The 22,166-nt window shown below is 43.0% G+C and overlaps 1 protein-coding gene across 4 annotated transcripts in view; it reads right to left on the bottom strand.

Moving 5' to 3' along the window:
* The window catches only part of GAREM1 (GRB2 associated regulator of MAPK1 subtype 1), an 83,647-nt gene that overhangs the window by 42,222 nt on the left and 19,259 nt on the right, over positions 1-22,166 (bottom strand). For 3 of the 4 annotated variants that reach the window (XM_077352509.1, XM_077352511.1, XM_077352512.1), the window contains exon 2: positions 17,067-17,207. The exons of the other annotated variant lie outside the window; for it this stretch is intronic. In XM_077352509.1, coding sequence (XP_077208624.1) covers positions 17,067-17,207 — 141 coding nt within the window. The remainder of the gene's footprint in view (positions 1-17,066; positions 17,208-22,166) is intronic. 4 annotated transcript variants of the gene reach the window in all.

The raw sequence follows: 22,166 nt of genomic DNA, 5'->3' as shown, positions 1-22,166 counted from the left end.
AGTACACAACCTTAGGAGTAACACGGCCTAGGTTTCTGCTTTGCTTTCCAAATCCGTCTCATATTCATGGTAGATTCAAGTGGCTAGCCGTGTTGGTTTGAAGCAACACAACAAAACAAAATCAGAGTCCAGTGGCACCTTTAAGACCAACAAAGATTTATTCAAGGTGTAAGCTTTCGAGTGCAAGCACTCTTCCTCAGACTATTAACTTCTTAAAGGTGCCACTAGACTCTGCTTTTGTTTTGTCATACTCATGGTGTTTAGTTCATTGCTTCTGATGCTATTTTAAGCCAAGACAAAATTATATGGCCATATTCCTGAGAACTTAGTAGGGTTTTCCCCTAAATTTACAAGGATAGTAATTATTTACCCAATCCTTTCCTACATTGTTATAAGAGCTGCAACAGTTTAACAGTGATGAATCATAAGTTCCTTCTTTTCTGACCTCACTGAAATTCCTCTCAGATTTTGGAATATTCCTGAAAGCTTTGGATGTACCAATTTAGAATACCAGTTGTGATGTAATTAAGTTTGTCAGAGCATTTACACAAAATTGGAGCTGATGAGGGTGACAAAATCAGCATATACCACAAAAGGAAACTTCTAAGAAACAGGCCAATATTTTATTTATACAGCACTGTAAAATGTAATCAGCTTATACAAACAGATGAAGACAACCAAGATTAATTTTAAAAATGAACTAGTCTGCTATGGTGAATCCGTGACATAAAAGACTACAGTGTTAAAAATTTGGGGAGGGGGAGGGATCTAGTAAAACTAGTGTTAAGGTCTAAATACAGAAGTCTTCCATAAACCCAGCATATTCTCTCTGAGCAGTATCTTGCCTTTTGATTTCAAACGCTGTGGTTAAAGAAATAACACATACTCAGAGAAACATTCTATAGACACTACAAAAAACAGAGCCAGGGTTTACCTCTACCACTTAAAACAGATTCTATGATCAATGCCCAATATTCAAGAGCCAAACTTTGGTAAGCCCTGTCTCAAATAGTCCCCTGAATTAGCGATCCCCAACCTGTGGGCCGCGGACCACATGTGGTCCTTCGACTAATTGGAGGTGGGCCCCGAAGGACGCCTTCTCCCCCCCCCCGGCCCTTTACTTCATCCCCCCCAGCCGTTTACAGCACACTTCATTGTTGTGACGTGTCTGTATCTTATTTTGAAGGGATGTTTAAACATTACCATAGCAATCAGAGAGCGCTAGGGCAGTGGTTGAGAGTAGAGGAGTAAACTACCCCCCCCCCAGGCCTCAGTAAAAGGCGTTGAGTGGTCCCCAGTGAGTGGTCCCCAGCGTTGAGTGGTCCCCAGTGATAAAAAGGTTGGGGACCACTGCCCTGAATGACATAAGGGAAGAAGAACCAGTGGTAGGCAACCATTGGGGTTGTATGTCCCCGTACAAATAAGAGATTTAAATGAACTCTGTGAACTCAGCGGAGAGTAAGCAGAAATGAAATAATCAAGTGAGAACTTTTCCTAGCTAAAGCAATTCCCAAGAGTTTCCGGCCCAAGAGAGGCATGCCTGACCTCGACCAGGGCAAGGGCCTTTTCGTTCCTGGCCCCAATCTGGTAGAACGAGCTCCCGGGTGCAAAACGGAGCTCTTCCGCCAAGTCTATGGTTGAGGCCAGGTTAATGCAGAAAGAGCAATTGGGTTCCCCTGTTGCCAACAACGGACATCATCTGAATTGTCTCTCCTCTCTCCTCCCTCTAGAAGATGAATATGGGGCGGGAGGGTTGAGGGTTCCGCCATCTTTACTTGCTGTTGATTGTTGCTATTAAAGTCCTTTTAATGGGGTTTTAATGTGTTTTAATGGGGTTTTAGTTGGACATATGTCAACTGCCACGAGCCTCTGGGAGTGGCGGTCAATAAATTGAATGAATGAATAATACAATAAAGATCTAGGCGATTTATGTTATAAGTCGCCTCAAGTATTTTGTACAGAAAAGAGGCATATGAATATTGTGGTTGAAATGTATTTACCAAAATAAAATTTGCAACATATGGCAACTGAACGATTCAGTAACTGTCTTTTGCCTCTTATCTGACCTTGAGGCTCCTTTCATCAGAGGCCACAGGCTCTCCCTCATTGGAACTAAATTTATCCCAATCAGTCTTTGTAGCTTACAGTTTGATGACAATCTTAATTTCCCTTCAAACAAGTGTAAGAATTTTTTCTTTCTCTAGACCTTGCAGACACTGAATGAGCAGCCAGTTACTGAGTGGGAGGCTTTATGACAAAGTCCACCAAGTGCCACATGTTTATCTCTTTCTAGAGAACTAATACTTAAAAAAATATAGACATTCTAAGTTGCAGGATTTTTGTTGGAAATTTCATAAAATGGCCTTTTATATGAAAGGCAACATAATGATGCTGCCTCTTCTGCTGAGGTTTCTAGCCCAGGAAGCCAGCTGTGACAAAGAAACACCACAGAATTGCAAGATGCATGCCTATGGCCAGTAGATCACCAGCATGGTATAAGAACTTGCCTGCAAATGTCAGACTTAATGTAAAGGGAAAAGCCCTCAAGATGCATGCCAAAGCTCATTATGTTGCCACAATGCTAGATTTGACTCCTTTCTGCTTCGTCACCCAGTCCAAACCCCCAGACTATGAAGGAAGAGGCAGATAAGGGTTTTATTTGGGGGGGGGGATTGACTTCTTTTTTTAAAACTCTAATAGCAAGCAATTAACAAAAATAGAGTCCAGTAGCACCTTTAAGACCAACAAAGATTTATTCAAGGTGTGAGCTTTCAAGTGCATGCACTCTTCCTCAGACTAAATGAAAAACTATCATAACTGTGGAGCTAGAAGGCAAAAGCAAATTATGGCAAATTAGTGAACTGTGTCGTAATATCCAAATTAAGCCATAGGATGTCATGTGATAATTATTTGCTAAAACAGCTTATCAGTTCTTTTGAGTTCAGTTGTAGTTCACAAAAACATTGGAGAAATAATGGCAGACACTTTCCTAGTTGTTGCTGGCCCCATCCATCTCCACCCAAGTGTGGAAACATCCCTGCAAATGACAAGCTCTGCTGACAACTATATTGTCATCTGGGTTTGTTGCCAGTTTTGCTGCCACATACATTCCAATGACACAATCACTGGACCTAACAACATCACCTCCACCATCAAAGGCTTATTCACTTGCTCAAATTCTAACATTGGCATTAAATGCCATCAACACCCCTCTGTTATCTACATAGGGCAAACAGGTCAAACCCTCCGCCACAGAATTAATGGACACAAGTCTGACATAAAAAACCACAGGACTGAAAAACCTGTAGAGGAACATTTCAGCCTTCCAATAAGGGACCTCAAAGTAGCTGTTTTATTACAAAGGAACTTCAAGAACAGACTCGAAAGGGAGATTGCAGAAATGGAAGTTATTACAACACTCAAAACAATGGCATACCCTGGACTCAACAAGGACATAGATTTATTATCTCACAATGCATGCTAACTTCGTTCAACTCTTATATCCACATCCCTTACAATCTCCTCCTCCTCCTCCTCCTCCTCCTCCTCCTCTTCTTACAATGTGACTGTAATGTGATGTTAGTAATATGTAATGTCATTATGAATTTAATTGTCTGGTCTCAGGACAAGATACTTGCCAGCACAGCTTGTCACCTGCAGGGGTGTTTCACGCTTGGGTGGAGATGGATGGGGCCAGCAACAACTGGAAAAGTGTCACCCATTAATTACTAACATGGACAGTTTTATTTCTCCAATGTTTTTGTGAACTACACCTAAACTCAAAACATAAGCTGTTTTAGCAAAGAATTATCATATGCCATCATATGGCTAAATCTGGATATTATGACACAGTCTATTAATTTGCCATATTTTGCTTTTGCCTTATATCTCTACAGTTATGATGGTTTTTCATTTAGTCTAAGGAAGAGTGCAAAAGAAGAAGAAGAAGAGTTGGTTCTTATATGCCGCTTTTCCCTACCAAAAGGAGGCTCAAAGCGGCTTACAGTCGCCTTCCCATTCCTCTCCCCACAACAGACACCCTGTGGGGTGGGCGAGGCTGAGAGAGTGCTGATATCACTGCTCGGTCAGAACAGCTTTATCAGTGCCGTGGCGAGCCCAAGGTCACCCAGCTGGTTGCATGTGGGGAGCGCAGAATCAAACCTGACATGACAGATTAGAAGTCCCGACTCCTAACCACTACACCAAACTGGCTCTCTTTTGCATGCATGCAAAAGCTTACGCCTTGAATAAATCTTTGTTGGTCGTAAAGGTGCTATTGGACCTTTTTATTGTTGTGCTACTGCAGACCAACATGGCTACCCACTTGAGGCAGCAGTTAAATTGTGCTCAGATACAGACTTTAAATTAATCCAGGTCAAACAAGGCTATACATTGCACCTGTGCTGCTTTGTTTTCAGATAATGTGAAGGAAGTAAAAAAGTATCTTCCCTCCCACCTCACAAGCCAGCACTGCACAGAAGAAACATTCAACATTCTAGGAAATTCGCTTTCACTGATTGTGCATTATGAGCGATGCACACAATAACTGTTTGTTTCAGATACTCCTAAGCAGCAAGATTCAGTTCACCAGGAGACGCTGCCTGGTACCACAATTCATTTACAGTCTGAGAATTCTATGATGTCAGTTGTTTTAAGAGGCTGATGTGACTGGTATTGGTTCCCAGATATGAAGTGCTACTGGTTTCCGTGGGGAAGGTGCTGACTGTGTATATTCCAACCACACTTCCTAACAGCATTCTTTAACTCTAGGCATAAACCATGGCCTGGAAGGCTCAGAAACATTGTTGGTGGCTGACTGTCAGCTTACAAAATAGCAACTGACAATTCAGTGGACAATTGTTTCACAAAGCTACAAGAATGGTTTGTATTACTTGGAGAAAGTCAGGAACTCAAAAGTTGAGCTGCAAAACAATGTTAAAACAATATTAAAATTATTACAGATATTTATTAAAGTGCACCAATAATATATTAAATACATATCTAACTGCACATGAAGAACAGACCAAACACATTTCAACCCACAGGGGTCTTCCTCAGTGGTCAATATATACTGTACAACGGGTGGTCAAGAGAAATCTGTTTGGTGTAGCCCCAACCAATGTTTCTAAAGCGTTTATTTTTGGAGCCCACCTTCTAAAATATTGTCTAGGTCCACCACTCTCAACTATAGCCTTATCTTGTATCAAGAGTGCATTTCATGTGTGTCATGTGTGCCCTACCTAAGGTTTGCTTTTAATTCACATTGCATTACCCAGTTTGGAATTAAATATATGCTGCTTAATTGAGGCAGATTTAAATCATGGGAAAAATTAGGTGAATTAATAACTAAAAATAATTTCAGTTTTGCGGAAGGGCGCCCCGCCATAATGGAGGTGGGCGCACGGGCCCGGAGCGCTGGGCTCGGTGGCCGGTGTTGGTGGGCGCGGCCTGGACGTGCGGGCAGCAGCAGGCGGCCATGCAGGCGGCAGCACAATGGCGTTGTGAAGTCGGCAGGGGGCAGCATTGTGGCGGCAGCGATGTATGCTTTGTGGCCTGGCGGCGGCACTGACCACAAGTGCACGGAACAGGCGGCAAAGCGGCTGAAGGACCGAAGCGTGAGTCGGGGCTGGGAAGAAGGCCTGGTAGGCCCCCAAGGGACGGGCGGGGTCGGGGTGGGAAGCAAGCGGGCAGCGCCGGGCAGAGAGGCAGCTGGGGAGTGGCAGCGGGGATAGCGGGCAGGTTCCAGGGCGGGCAAGGGCTGTCGCTGGGCTGAGGTAAAGCAGCTTTCCCTGAGTCCAGCGGTGTAGGGTGACCCTCCTCCCCGGTGGCCATCCCGGCCCTCGGCCTAAGTCCTGGGGCGACGTACGGTCTGGACGGCGCAGCGGCAAGGATGGTGGCTGGCCCCAATGAATCCACTCTAAAGGGCCCTGGGAATGGCCTTTTGCTGACAGAAACCAAGGACTGAAGGCTGGCAATACTGTTGAACTTGCCTAGCAATGGCCATTGAAGCCATTTGTTTGTTAAAGCTACAGACGCTGCTTCTATCATTTGAGTTCTATCTTTCTAACATCTTCTGCGTTTTTATTTGCTTTTAGATTTCACGTTTTTTTTGTTTTTTTTTTGCAAACCTGTGTTTTTCTCATATTTGTAGAAATATCTGTCTTGTCTGTCCATGGCTCCAGTTTCCAGTTTTGAGCACCCCCAGATTTGGCTATGTTGGGAATTAGATCTATTGATGAAATGTGGTGTGCTCCTTCCTCAGAATAAACGAGTAAGAAAGGCACTACTCTTGAAAACTGTGCTAAAACTACAAGAGCTAAAAACAGTTTAAAACCCTTACGATTGTCTGAGACCCCCCCAGCTGAGGCAGTCCTGCCCAGCTGGGATACAGCTGCTGAGTCTCACCCTACCACCCACACATGCACAGACCCTCCCTTCTTGTTCATTTCACGCAAGGATGTTAAATGATCCTTGCAGGAAGCAACTTTGGCTCATGCACTGAGCTCCTTGCCAAGTTTTTGCCCTGACCCAAATATTATTCATTCAGCATGCAAATTTTCCTTTCACACCAGGAATCTCAAGACCAATGGGCAATTACATGCACATCTATTTGCACTGCAAAGTAATGCACTAGCAGAAATGCAGAAGGATTTTTCCTATACAATTTCCAAGCAGAGAAGTTACAAATCTCTATATATGACTTTACAAGACTCTAGATTAGTGGTCTGCAACCTTTTTCAGGTTGCGGACCGGTGGCAGCAGCGATCACCCGGCCGCGCATACCGCACATGTGTGGCACTCCCACGCATGCGCGGCCAGGTCGCGCATGCGCGTTTGCGGCCGCGCATGGGCGGGCCGCTTCAGCCCTGCCGAGGCAGGGAGCTGCGGCCCGGCACTGGGCTGTGGCCCGGTAGTTGGGGACCACCACTCTAGATTATATACGAGGACTGCATGGTCCAATCAGATCAAGTTTTGAAATCAAATCAGGATCCCTCCCACCTAGAGAGCTCATCTGACTGAATCTTGCTTCTTGTAATTGCTGGTGGGAGATTTGTTTTAATGTTGTTAATTAGACTCAATTAAAACACAACTTAAGAATTAGACTCTAAATCCATTCTCTTTTCTTTTTCTTTCATTCCTTTCAGTATTTTTGAATGATTTGTTTCAGTTAATGTAAGGCTGACCTTGGCTAACTTAGATTCAGTTGGGTAGCCATATTGGTCTGAAGTAGCAGAACATCCCATGGCACCTTTAAGACCAACAAAGTTTTATTCAAGGTGTAAGCTTTCATGTGCATATTGTGCCTGAGGAAGTGTGCATGCACACAAAAGCTTAGTTGGTCTTAAAGGAGCCACAGGACTCAAACTTTGTTTTTTGCTAACAGATAGCTTAGATTCAAATTAGATTCAAATGAGTAGCCATGTTGGTCTGAAGTAGCACAATAAAATCAGAGTCCAGTAGCACCTTTAAGACCAACAAAGATTTATTCAAGGCGTGAGCTTTCGAGTGCAAGCACTCTTTGTCAGACTAAGAACTGACCATCATAACAGTAGGAATATATTAGATTGCCTTTTCCTTCTGTCTCTTTTTTTCCTGAGGAAGCTGAGCTATCTGGGTTTGGAGGGTCCGGGGAAGTAATTCCCTATTTGTTTCTATTGTCTCTATTTAATTTCTTTTTGTCAGGTTCCTTTTGGGAAAAGACGAAGGCAGATCAGTCTCTGAAGTCCAAACCAAAAGATGGACAGACCAGATGGTGTTTCAAATACTAAATTGCTTATAATCAGTTTTGATGCATTTTTTTCTTTTTATTGTAAAGTACTTTTGTATAAGGGTCAAACCCAAATGGTATCTAAATAGCTTCTGCCATTTTCAATCAAGCCTTTCCTCAGTGGCTTTCCCCAAAAAGCTAAAATAATATATACAAGCAATAATTGTATTTGTAACAATTAATATAATAATATACTTTGTTCTGCTTATAGAAAGGTTTCCACCTCTTTTTCTGATATTCTTTCACAAAATGTTGTTTTTTGGTATTATATTCACATTCAAGAATCTGTAAAATTATAATCACACCATAAGTATATTATTAAAATAATAAAGAACAATATAATAATAAAATAGTACCTTAGGTTAGAAATGGTATATTACTTAAATCAATATTGTATTCAGCAAACTTCAATCATTGGTTCCTAATAAGTATAGCTGCCACAAATAAAAGATCAGAAACACTGGCTACGTTAGTATCTTAACCTCTTCTACTCTCAGAAACTTTATATCAAAAATATTTGGAAAGATTGATCTATTCAAAGAACAGATTGGTATTTTCTTAGCCAAACCAAGAGGAAAGAACTGATTGGACCCTGAAGTCCAAAGGTCCTTAAAACATCTGTATCTTGACATATCTTTAATGGTAAAGGGTTGACTGCGGAGAAAGGGCGGGGGAAGGGGGATGGAGTTCATAATAGGAATAGCTATACTTCATAGCCCGGCTCTTCACCTCTGATCTTGGAACATAATAAATTGCTTTGAATATCTTCCCTTATGAAGGCCGGATGATCAAATGGTCAACAAAGCATGCAGCCAAGGAACATCTTTCTTGCTTGCTACAAAGGAATTTTTCATGAATTGATCTGAAATATGTGGAAAGAGTTCCAGGACTTATCAAGGGTGAAAGATTTAAATTACATTTCTCCTCAGAAATTCCCTCACTCATACTTACCAACCAGAAACATTTAAAAATATGGAGTCTTCCCAGTCCAGACATATCTTCAAAAGGAAAGAATTATCTAGTTAAAGGCCTGGCTCAGAAGACAAGATTCTAACAACATAGGTGAAAGAAAGAAAGAAAGAAAGAAAGAAAGAAAGAAAGAAAGAAAGAAAGAAAGAAAGAAAGAAAGAAAGAAAGAAAGAAAGAAAGAAAGAAAGAAAGAAAGAAAGAAAGAAAGAAAGGCACTTTACCCAATTATGCAATTTAAGGACATCAACAAATATGCTCCCATGACTTTACTTAAGTTCCCTGAATCAGAATGAAATCCTGGGGATGCATTTACCGACTTCCTTAAATTGTGAACTTGCATGTATATTCATAAAAATAATATGAAAACACATTAACTATTTCTCTAGAGCACAAGGAATTTTCCAAGTGAGCTCAGAAATGTGCTCTGAAGAACTTCTATTGCACTAGCTTTGGTCAAAATGCATCCAAATATTATGGATATTCATGTGATAAAATCCTTTATCCACAACTAATGTGTTTTATATTTCTTTTATATTTTATTAGATTAGATCGACTGTTAACCCCCAGCAGGGATATAATTGATTTTATTCCTGAGGCTTTGAACACGTGCTATCTGTTCTTCAGAGTTCATAGGAACAAGAATAATTTATTTCTATTTATGGAATCAACAGTACATTTTGGCCTGAGCCAACTAAAGAGGGAATAGATTTGGAAAGTGAACTGGTTGGGGAATTAACTGGTTTGTCTTCAATTAAATAGCTGCAGGTTTGCTTTGGGGAATCCAACAAGCAGACATTAAAGCAACAGCATTTCTCTGTTTGGCTGCAGCATCTGATATTCAGAAAGATCAACAGTTACGGGATAAGATCACAAGTTCCCTTACTGATTAAAAGTTAGTTAAATGACAGGATGCAAAGAGTAGGAATCATGAGTATGGACCTTTCTCACTATGGAGGGAAGTAAGCAGCAGAATACCACAAGGACCAGCATCTAGGCTGGTACTATTAAATGTGTTCATCAGTGATTGGAACCAGGGGGTGAGCAGTGTAGTGGTCAAGTTTGCAGATGACACAAATTTATTCAGGTCTGTGAAAGCCAAGGATGACAATGAAGAGTTCCAGGAGGAGCTCTACAAATTGGGTGGGTGAAAATGTGGCAAATGAAGTTCAGTGTTGGTAAGTGTACAGTCGGTAAGAAACAGTCTCTAAGTTAGAAATTACTAGGAAATGGGTTGAAAATGAACCAGCCAATATTATAATGCCCCTTTAGAGTTCTACGGTGTGGCCCCATTTGGAATATGATGCAGAATTCCAGCCACTGTACCTCAGAAAGGACATCACCGAGCTGGAAAAAGGACATAAAATATCAATCAAGACTGATTCTGCACTTATTTCCTCCCCCCCCAATGAATTCAGATTTATTTGAACCCAGGTCTTTCCCCTCCCCCAATTGAAACAGAAAGCCTTCTGCACTTGATTAGGGAAGCTCAGAGGGGGCAGGGGAGCGCTGGTCATGAAGCTGAACTACCTTTCCTGAACTGGAGGGGCGAGGGCAGGTGAAGTCCAGCCGGCATTAGTGCTTTATTCCTTCTGTTTTGACCCCTGAGCCGCCAGCAGCATCTCAGAGAATGAGGCAAATCTCTGCTGAGAGAAATATGGGCTTCTGGAGCACAGTCACTTTAAAACAGGGAGGGAAACCTTGCAACCGGGAACCAGGAAGTCTTTGAACAGATGCTCTGGCCAATCAGAGAAGACTGCTTTGTAGCAGGAAGTTAATTTGTAAAAACAAAAAATCTACACACGGATGGCAGTTTTTCAAATATTGTGGCTTATATCCACTCTTGGATATTGTGGGGGAAAGGTAGGTTCACTGTGGATCAATAATGCATGTTGTAGAGGGAAATTTTAAAGTGCCCCAAATCAAAATGGAAATTGCATTCAGTGTAGATGGGAGGGATTTATTCGGGCTGGGAGTGCATAAAAAGCCCCATGCAGACTCGACCCAAGGTGATTAGGGAGACTGGAACACCTTTCCTATGAAGAAAGTTTGAAATCTGGAATTTTTCAGCTAAGAGACAACTAAGGGGGACACGATAGAGGATTATAAAGTTATGCATTGGGTGGAGAGAATTGGTAAATTTTCTCCCTCTCCCAAGATACTAGAATTCGAGGGCAACCAGTAAAGCTGATGGGCAGTAGATACAGAATGGACAAAAAGAAATACTTCTTGACATAATAGAAAAAAAGCAAGAGTCCAGCAGCAACATAAAGGCTAGGTAACTCACAAAACCTCATACCCTGTCACAAATTTCATTCATCTTTGAGGTGCTACTTGACTCTTGCTCTTTTGTACTGATTCAGACCAACCAATCTGGATTTCCATCTTGTTCTTTACACAGTGAGTGATTAAAATGTAGAACTTGCTGTCAAAGGATGTAGTGATGGCTAAATAGAGGAAAAATATTTTAGCAACTTGTGACTCACAACCTAACCAGTAAAGACATTTCATCTCAGTTGATTTACCCATCAAACCTGTGTATGACACAGGCTTCCAGTTTAACTAAATGGAATTAAAGAGGAACAGGGGAGTCTTAAAAAAACAGACAAGCTACATGCTGGAACGTGTTCTGATTGCTTGTTTCTCCAGTGTAACAAGATACTATGCTGATAATATTCACCATACATTACCATGTAATCCAAAGGAGCTAGGTTTAGTCATTTTTAAGCATAAAAGATGCAAGAAACTGCAAGGCATTTTTCCTGAGAACTCTCAAATAAAGAGAACCAAACAAGTGCAAAGGACCAGACTGCCCATGCTGGCCTCACTCTATCTTCACACACTATGTCCTTGCATGACACTGGGACAGCAGTGATTAGAAGTGTCACGCTATGCTCTAAGGCAGCGATCCCCAACCTGTGGGCCACAGACCACATGTGGTCCGTCGACTAATTGGAGGTGGGCCGCGAAGGACGCCTTCTCCCCCCCCCCGAGCCCTTTACTTCATCCCCCCCCCCGGCCCTTTACAACACACTTCGGGTGTCATTGTCTCCCATCACTCCCAGATGGGACTATCTCGTTGCAGAGAAACAAGCACAGGGTTCCCATTGATTTGTCATTGTCATGAGTTAAAATTTCCATGAAAATAAAATGTTCCTTATGTTCATTGTTGTGGCGTATGTATCTTATTTTGAAGGGATGTTTAAACATTACCATAGCGATCAGAGAGCGTTAGGGCAATGGTTGAGAATAGAGGAGTAAACTACTCCCCCCCCCCCGGGCCTCAGTAAAATTGTCAAGTGTTGAGTGGTCTCCCGTGATAAAAAGGTTGGGGACCACTGCTCTAAGAGACCCAGGTCCAAATCTCCACTCTGCCATGCATGCCTTCTGGGTAACCTTGGCCCCGTCTTTCCTGCTCTCAGCCTAATCTATCATCTCATAGGTTTGTTGTGAGAGTAAAAGGGAGGAGGGAGTGTAGTAAAAAGCTTCTTTGGGTCCCCAGTGGTGAGAACAGGGTACAAATTCTTTCTGGGGAATTCAGATAACAAGGAGATACCTCCAGCCTGTTCCATCAACAAAGAAGCTTTATTCGGGAATACACAAGAAAGGGTCTTTTCAGTGGCATCCCCATGATTATGGAACAACTTCCCCTCAGAAGCTCACCCGGTCCCCTCGCTGTCAATCTTTAGGAGACAGTTGAATATAGTTCATTTAGGACTGTATTTGATTAATTTGATGGCAGCCTTAAATTCTAGTTCTAAATTGTCTTTATTATTTTTGTTTTATTCATATTGAAAGCCACTTGTGTTTTATAAGGTTGAAAGGATGCTAATAAATGTTTTAAATAGACAATAAACACAAATATTGGGGCAGTGGTTAAGAGTGGCAGCTTCTAATCTGGAGATTGGGTTTGATTTCCCACTCTTTTACATGCAGCCAGCTGTGTGACCCTGGGCTAGTCACAGACCTATTAGAGCTTTTCTCACTGAGTAGTTTCTCTCAGAGCTCCCTCAGCCCCACCTACCTCACAGGGTGTCTGTTGTGGGGAAAAGAAGGGAAGGTGATTGTAAAGCCGCTTTGAGATTCCTCTAGATAATGAAAAGTGGGGTATAAAAACCAACACCTTCTAAATACATATATCAAAAAACAATCAAATCAGTAATGCAGGAAAGGTTCTTTCTGCAAGTGGTACAGAGCACAGCATCCCCCATAACACTTAAAGATACTGACCTCCTTTAATGTGATGCAGTGAGAACACTGTTCAGTATAAAAAGTAGGAAGAGGGATCCCACACATGGCAGAAAGCCCAGATGCCATGGCATGGTTGCTATGTGGCTTTTAAAGAAAAAATCTTTGAGGATCATATTAAGAAGAAATCCGATGCCCAGTACATTAGTTTCATGGCTTAGTTTCACCCCAAAGCCAAATATGCACATACTGCAGAGAAAGAGAGATGGTTCAAGGAAAAGCTTCTTCTCCCCTAGCAGTCTTGAGAATAAGGCTGATGGAACAGGTCACCTTCTACTCCCTCCCACATGCCCCCCTATGCCAAAAGCATTCTGATTCCAGGGCTCCTGAGAAGTCAATTGCTGGGACCGGAAAGTATGAGAAGTAGGGCTGTCTGCATAGCTAATGATCGACACCTCATGCAGCTGTGCTTCTGGTCATTTTTGAAAGAAGAAATAAGATGGATAGACTGGATGGGTGGATGGATCTCTTGCTACTGAGGTGCTATCCAGAGAACACACTACGCTCCCAAGGCAAGAAGGAAATAACATGATTGCTCGACACACATCCTACATGTGCACAGAAACAAAGCAAAAAAATCAAGTTGATAGGTGTTAATGACAATTGTGGTTACATAATGTCCTTATTTAATGTGGTATTGGGGGGTACAGTGCTAGACTACGAGTTATTGTGTGACTTTAAGGAAGTCATTCATTCAGTCTATCCTATGCAATAGGTAAAAATACAAGATACTTGTTGCCCCAAGTTCCTTGGGATAAGGGTGGTGCTAAACTGAATTAACATTGAGGAAATCATCACAAAGACAAGTTTATGTGCATTAAAAATAACAGGCATTCCTCAAAGTATTTCACAACTGCCCAAAACACAGAATTTTAGTTTTTATTAAAGAGAAAAGATGCATCCACAGTGTTGCTTTGAACTCTTTATGTTTAGTCTTTATATTAAACTAGTTTCAAAGCCCCTTTATAAAAAGGGGTTTTGAAAGGGGAGAAGGCGCGTGAGTCCAGCAGGGAGGGAAGCCCCAGCAGCCGCGCTTCGCGCGACTGCTGGGGGTTCCCTCGGGCGGCGGTCTGACACTGCGAGAGGCACTTCGCGCCTCTCGCCGCGTCAGTCCGGGAGCAACTGCGAGCCCCGCTGCGCGCAGCTCGCAGTTGCTCAGGCTGGGAATTGGAGGGACCAATCGGCAGGCGCTTCGTGCCTGCCGATTGGTCCCTCCGATTGTCTGTCATGAGGAAGGGTCCAACCCGGACCCTTTCTCATCACGGACAAAGCCCACCTCTAGGGGGCTTAACGAATTATTTAGTCCGTGGCGCCCGTGGCGCCACGGGCTATTTAAAGATAGGGAGATATGCAAAATGTATTACTCTGCAAGCATAATACTTTGAGCTTCACTTCAGCATCTGCATCCCGTATACTAAGTATACTGATGTATATGGATGAATCCTCCAGTATTACTTGGCATTCCTTAAACATATCTGCAATACAGCAGAACATAACTATAAGGCTTATGATTTCTCCAAGAAAACCTAAGAAATGTAGCGCAGAGTGGGGTGACCAGGGATTCTATACTCTCATAAGGAAGGTATTCTTGGAGGAAGCCATGATGGTTAATGTTTTAATAACTATTTCCAGCTTACGGTGCTGATGTAGATTAAAAGCAAAAGAAAGTACTGCTGGGAACATAGTGATAGCAGAAGCCAGGCACAGGACCACATGCAACACATCATACTGGTAACTGTTCTGATTAAATGAGTCATTAATTTCTCCCATAATAGAGACAGTTAGGGTTCAGAAATGCCTTTAACCGACTTCTCTATGAACTACATTTTTGTCTGCACTGAGAGTTTACTTCCAGAAACACAAAATTCAGGAAACTAGACCCAAGTTCTTGGAGCAAGTGACTGGAGAATATACAACGACCAGAATACAAAAAAATTCCCATCATACAGTCATCTTTAACTGCTCCTAGCGGAGCGGATTAAATAATGCAGTAAGGGCCCCGAGGGCGGGCCCTGTCCAGGATGAGGAAGGGTGCCGATAGGCCCATTCCCCCCTCCAATAGTCAGTCCGGCGGCAAGGGACCAATTGCGAGGCGCGCACAGCGTGGCCAACCCCCTTCCAGTTCCCGCACATTCCACCGCAAGCCGCCATTACCTGCCTCGCCCCCAGGACGGGCCAGCTGCAGCAGCCATGGCGCTGGCTCCAGCCGCGGCCTCCTTCAGAACACCTCGCCCCCGGCTCGCACACACCCAGAGGACATGGCAGCGGCAGGAGGACACGGTGGTGGCGGTGGAGCCAGTGGCAGTGGAGCCGCCCCTGCCCACCGCCCCCGCCCCGCCTGCATACAGACCCGTTCAGCCTCCTGAACCCCTTGCCCAGTGGCCCGCCCACTGGAGGCGCATCAGGGACCACTTGCGGAGGTGCAGGATGCCAAAGAACTGGCCCATCAACAGGGGCCTCGCCTCCTACCCCACCACCTACATTTCCTATAGGTAGGCTGCGCCGCGGGGGGGGGGGGGCCAGGACGAACCGCTAGCGCCCACTGTATTTAGAGTACAGCGGGCTTATTTTCTAGTCAAATTATAAAGCCCTTAAAATTCAATTAAATACAACAATACCTCAAGAAAAGGACTGTCAAGTGATCTTGTACAGTTGCTGGATTTATACTTTCAATAGCAGAGAACAGCAACAACATTCAGTTTTGTCATTACGATGCTATGTGTCCACTGAGGGCCTCTTTACTCCAACAAGAGCACTCTCCCGAGCCCCCACATCAGATAAAGCAACCTTCACCCTCCCTCCCAAGGGTTAAGGTGTGGTATGTAAAGACTTCCATTTCGCAGATGTTCACAGGCAGTGTCTTATTCTTAAAGACACTAAGTGGCCTGGTGCAATTAGTTCTGTGAGAACCTGGAGTTTGGTGAAGGGAGGGATAAGGGTGAGAGATATGGAAGACTCCACCAAGATTGACATATGATTGGTCAAACTGATTGTCTGACCTTACTAGACCAAAACGCTATATTTGAGCCTGGTGATGGAGAAACTTTATGCTAACTTGAATTTTCACTGGTTGCGTCTATGGAACTGTAGCAAAAACAGAAAAAAGATTTTTGAAATGAGGGCTGCAAGTAACTAAGATTGAACCACCTGATGCCAAGTTCAGAGGTTAACTAATTTTTCTAAATTTCCTCTAATAAACATATATTTTTTATTAAAAAGAAGTCAGGTTTTTTGCACACATTCACTCTGGGAATTCACCAAGTTCAGCCAGGAACTCCTTCATCCCCCTTTTATTTTCTAGAGGAAAGAAACATGCTTTGTCTTCTAATGAAAGACAAGGATGCACTATTTAAATATGTCTGCCCTTAAGACACAGTGTATCTGAGTCAACTGGTCACTTTTACTCTGAAAATGTTTATCTGAATTGAAGCCTTGACTCAGTTTTCAAAGTCATTGAAGGAATTGGCCTCAGTGAGAGCTGGGGGGAAATTTAATCAACAACCTGTACCTTTGAAGGAATCTGCTTTGGAAAGGGGTTTGGTGAACCTACAAACCAATGAGGCGGTGGGGAATAACAGGACACCTACCTAAGGATGCAAGAGTCTAACCATTAATAAGCACTGCATTCATTTTATGGCAACAGGGATCTCTTTGTACTTGACAGGATGGGTATGTATGAACTTGCAACAGCATGAGAAGGAAGACAGAAGGGAGGAACAATAGCTGTTTACAAGAGAAAATAAATCAGAACTGAGCCTCCAACTGGCATCTTTTCAGGCGTTATGTTTATTCAGAAGCATGTAGTAACTGCCAGGCACAGACACAACCAGGCTGCCAAGTGCTAAATAGCGTCTTGGACATAAAACAGGCAACACCTGAACATTTTCCAAAGCAATCTTTAGGATAATTTTTCATGACACAAGTTATTCACAAAAATACCTGTGGGGAGGATACACTGCAGTTTTTCGTCTGTACTTATTTTGCTAGAATAACTTATTCTGTGCTTCATCAGCAAATATTTTCTTTTCATTTGCCAGAATAGCTGATATAATTGGTACAGTCTCAAATCAGAAGCCACACTTACCAGCATAATGCACAGGGATTTCTATCTTTGGCCCTATGACATAATGGCCCTCCTCCAGACTATGAGCTGTAATTGTTGTCCACTGTCGACATGAATGAATCAAAAGGTAATCACTCTCTCGAAGACCTTCTATAGATTCTCCTACAAAAAGAGATGAAATTAAGACAATTTACATTTATTTCAAGCTCCCAGTCCTTGTACTAGTACAGTGTAGTTTCTAAGAGATTAGCTGTGCTCCCCTAGTTCAGTTCTCATCTCTGCCATGAATTCAATAAGTAGATTTAGGAAAACCACTTTAGGAAAGCTACACCTTCTGTCCCATATCTGCAGTATGATGCTGCTATCAAATCCACACAATTATAACAGAAATTATGAGAAGCATTTTGAGCTGTTCACATAAAAGTGGAAAATATCATATTGCTTTTATTTTGTTCTTTAACAGGGATTCCCAACCAGGGATCCGTGGACCACTGAGGATCTGACGGAGCTCCAGAGGGAGTCCACGGCCTTTCCTCTCCTTCTTTAATGGATATGGCCACAAGCTAGGGAACTGGCCACCTCTGTCTGGAGGACTCAAAAGGTAGGCCATGGGTGTAAAAATCAATGGGGGGGAGTCAGTTGTGACATGATATGGCGAGTGAGTCCAGACTTTCTTCTTTGCTCCTGCACTTCTTTCCGGCCTACATGAGGCAGAGCCACTGTTGTAGTAGTAAAGAAAGGAGAGGGAACAAAAGGAGAATGAAGGGTGTGGGTGATTATGTTACTTCTGGGGGGGGGGGGTGCAAGCCAAAAGCCTTGGTATTATGTTGGCAGAAATGGTATAGTGAGGCAGCAAAAGTGCACAGGAAATGAGGAGGGGGATGGCTGCGAGGTTTCCAACATCTTTAAACCCTTTGTCTCTTTGGATGAGGGCAGATATGCCGCAAAGTCCAGTGAGGGTACAGGATGGGACCGGGTGATTCCACATTGAACAGGTGTAGTAATTAGAACTGCAATACTTTCATACCCCACTAACTGATCAAGTTTTTGTCTTTTAGTTCTGCATCCCAACTCCAACAGGCGCATTTTTATAATGCTCTTCCCACCTTCTGACTTGAACACAAAGCTCATGGATCTTTACTCTCATTTGTATCTGATGAAGTGAGCTCCAACTCATGAAAAACTTTTGCTGGTCTCTAAAATGCTACTGAACTAGAATTTTGTCACAATAATAGGTATGTACTGCATGGCATTGGTGTGTAGCTATATCACTAGCATTTGAAGAAATAGCTAATTTTTGTTGGGTGAATAGCCTATGTACTAAATCTAAAATGTAGCTAAACTTTATAATCACACTAAGTTGTTTGTCAATTTAATTGGTGCACTATATTCTTCTATTGCATGATGTTTCTTGGTATAAGGTTGTAGCATACAGTTCAAAACTGCTAGGAAATGGGAGGGAGAATAATTTTGTCATTGGAGAAAAGGACTTGAAGGCAGGTGTCACTACAAACCTGTTTTAATAAGGAACATATTTAATTACTCTTCTCACCCCAGTTTTCCAAACAGTTTTAAGATACTATTAATGTTTCCCCCCAGACCATTACTGGAAATGGGTGTACCAAACTCCACTGGAATGCCAAAAACCTGATCTTATGGCCAGCTATTTGAGGCAGCCACCTTTATACATGTTCTACTTGTTTACTTTCAAAATTTCAAACTCAAGCCATGACAATTTGGGACCTATCTGAATACACATTATAGTACTGAAATAATGTAAAGGCTGTATTTTCTAAGCATATAATCCAAAGAGATTCCTCCTACTCTCAGTTTGATAATAACATCATTTCACCAGAAACAAGCACCCCTACCACAATAAAATACACTAGTATCAAAGCCCATTTTAAAAATGGACTTTGAAAGGGGCGGCAGGCAGGAGGGCATGAGAGGGTGGCCACGGCTCCCTTTGGCCCGCAAAGTAAGGTAAAGGGAGTGGAAAGTCCCTCCCCCACCGGTGACAGGGCTTTGGGGCCCGCATGGAGGCTGCAAACTACCCCCCCCCCCGGCTCCCTCCCAGCAGGAGAGTACCTGCAGGCCACAAAGCCCTGTTGCTGCCTCTCTCCTCGTGGGCGACAATGGAGGCCGCAGCCACAAGGCTTCTAGCAGGCAAGGAGGGAGGGTGGGAGCTGGAGGGCGAGGGCCAATCAGGGTGGACCAGGATGGACTGGGCCCTGGACAGTCTCCTCCCAGGAGGCTGTTTCCCAAATATATAAGGGAGCAAAATAGTGTTAAGGATGGTAAATCTTCCACAACTCTGAATTGAGAGACTAGGGTTAGAACAAAAATATCAGAATGAATAAGTGACAATAAGAGGTCTAAGGAAAGGGTCCATTTCATTTGACCTGTTCTCTCTAGACAGGTTATATGGTTTTGGGGAACTGCATGTACAGTTTCCCATTCTCTCCCAATCCAACAAGGAGCCGTCGTGAATTCCTGCTGGGTGATCTGAGCAGATTTTTGTTGTGCAACACCTATAATCATATTGCTATACTCCAATATAATTGAATTGTTTCTCTAGCTGCTTTGTAATTCCTCCAGTGTGGGAACCAGGTCACTGAATATTATGCTTGGGTGAATCCATATGACTTTCATATCCTTCTTGTTCTCCCTCCTTGGGTGGCAAAACTTTCAAAGCTGCATTTTAAAATGCTTACCTGCCTACACATAAACTCACTTTCCCTGCCAACAATAGTAGGAGATGCCAGGAATAATAGGAACGTTCATGCATTATTGTGCAATGTTCTTTTCTTCAGAAGTGTAAGTATTTAATATGGGTCACGAACAACAACAGCCAAAGACAGGAAGTGGTCTTCTCCATGGTTGTGGCCAGGATTCTCACTAATACACAATGGAGATCCCACATCCGGCCTATACTCCAAAAACATGGCTGGCTCCCAGTTGAATTAAGCTTAAAGTTTTGGTAATCACCTTTGCCATACGCGGTCTGGGTCCAGTGCATCTGAGAGACCGCCTCTCTGCCTATACTCCCCAAAGAGCCTTACTCAATACCACCTCCAACTGGCTGTGGATCCCTGGTTCCAGAGAAGCACATTGGACCTCAAGAAGGGCCAGAGCTTTCTCAGTCCTGGCCCCCACCTGGTAGAACGAGCTCCCTGAAGAGATCAGGGCTTGTCCGAACTCTCACAATTTCACAGGGCCTGCAAAAGGGAGCTCCTCCACCAGGCATGTTTGAGGCCGACCAGCCAAAAACACCCACTGCCTCCCCAGAATCCCTCCCATGACTGAAGAATCTGACCAGCCCAAAGCTGTGTCAATATTCCTGCTCCTGTTTAAATATTGTTCTGGTTGACATGTTATGTTATGATTGTTATATTCATTGCAATATTCTATGTAATTACCCCACAATGTTATATGTGAACCGCCCAAAGCCGTATGGAAGGGCACTATAAAAATATAAACAAAAATTCTAAACAAAAATTCTAAAAAATTGGTACAAGAGATGTTAGGAAAGTAGATAGAACAAGAAGCACCTAAAATTATGCCCATGTGTGCTGTCTTAGTACTGCATTTCTTTATAGGGGTGGGAGAGAACAGGAGCACCAGTGACGAAGGACATCTGCAGCTCCTGACGCTCCTCCTGCAAGCCACTGAGAATACAGAGAGAAGTAAGGGTCCAAAGTCTCCTGCCTCTGACTTGAAGGCCTCCCTAGAGGAAGTGATATTAGTACATATCATCTTTAGGCTGAACGTGCATTGAGCAGGGGGTTGGACTAGATGGCCTGTATGGTCTTGTCCAACTCTATGATTCTAGTGTATCTGTGTCAGTGTCTTGCAAGCTCTGGATAGCTGCCTTGGTATTATGTTGGCAGGTTTGATTTGGAATTTCTAGGGGGGGGGGCACATTCTTTTCTTTAGAACAACCACTAGCCAGTTTTTGGCCAGTGGTTGCTCTAGAGAAAAATATTGGAGACAAGTAGGTTGGGTTGGAGGTTTAGCCAGTTTGCTTGAAACTTGGCAAGCCTTCAGTGGACATGCAAGAAGACTACATTCCCAGCAGGTTAGGGTTAGGGTGTAATTTGATTGCAAAACAGCCACTCCAGCCCTCCAGAAATTGACTCTCCACAGGGAATAATGGAACCCAATAATTCTGGAATTCTCCTCCCCACCATGTCAGAAACCCAAACTCAATTCCCAAAATGGTTCCAGGGAACTTGAATATCAGTGTTCACGACCTCCCCAAATAGCCAAATAAGAAAAATACCAGTTTTTAGGTGCTTAGTCTTACATATATAGACATCCAGTAATACATTCAACCAGCAGTTTCCCATACAGCTCAAATACTTTAATCCATTAATGGTTTTTAGAGTCAATGAAAAAGTTGTAATTCTGTTCCATAGTGCATGCTTATAGCCAAGGTTTCAGCTAATGTTGGCTAGTATTCCTGGCACTGGGATAGTACTCTGTCCCCTGAAAGCTCAGAGTTTTAATTCAAAACAGATACACTGTCCAATCCAGGAAGTGTTAAAGAGGTAAGGGAAATGCAGAAAACATCCTTCCAGTGTGCCTGGGCCCAGTTCAAAGCCCTGTCCTCCCAACTGCCAACTGCCATCAGTAAGACCAGGGAGAGAAACAGCTGGCATCATGCACTTTTGCATTGTACCTGTACCTAACCTATGCTGAGAACTCACTCTCCGAGCCCTTTTATTGCTTTTTTACTTAATAATTGTTGCTTTGAAAATTGACATTATGCTGCTTAGAGAGCCAATTTCTGGCTGAGAACTGAGTTTTGGAAAATTTGTAGAAGATTCCCAGAAGAACCCATATCCTTAAAAAAAAGAACTGCAGCCCCTATTGTGCAAGTGTCACATTTCCCCCATGTTTATTTACCACATGTAATAAAACTGGACAGGAACAAAGGGGGTGTAGATAGGCTAATATTAGGAAAGCACAATACTGACGCCTTTGTTAAGAATGCATGCAGCAGTAGCTAATTGCCAGCAACTGTTTTCTCCAAGTACTAAATGCACACTATTCTTGCTGAAGGAGAAACAAGAGGCTGAAGAACAGAGCAATCCTAAGAGTACTTACTGGGAGTAAGCC

This window comes from Paroedura picta, chromosome 9 (assembly GCF_049243985.1).
Source record: "Paroedura picta isolate Pp20150507F chromosome 9, Ppicta_v3.0, whole genome shotgun sequence".
Lineage (NCBI taxonomy): Eukaryota > Metazoa > Chordata > Lepidosauria > Squamata > Gekkonidae > Paroedura > Paroedura picta.
The sequence above is the reverse complement of the archived record's forward strand: the minus strand, read 5'-3'. Positions and strand labels throughout refer to the sequence as shown.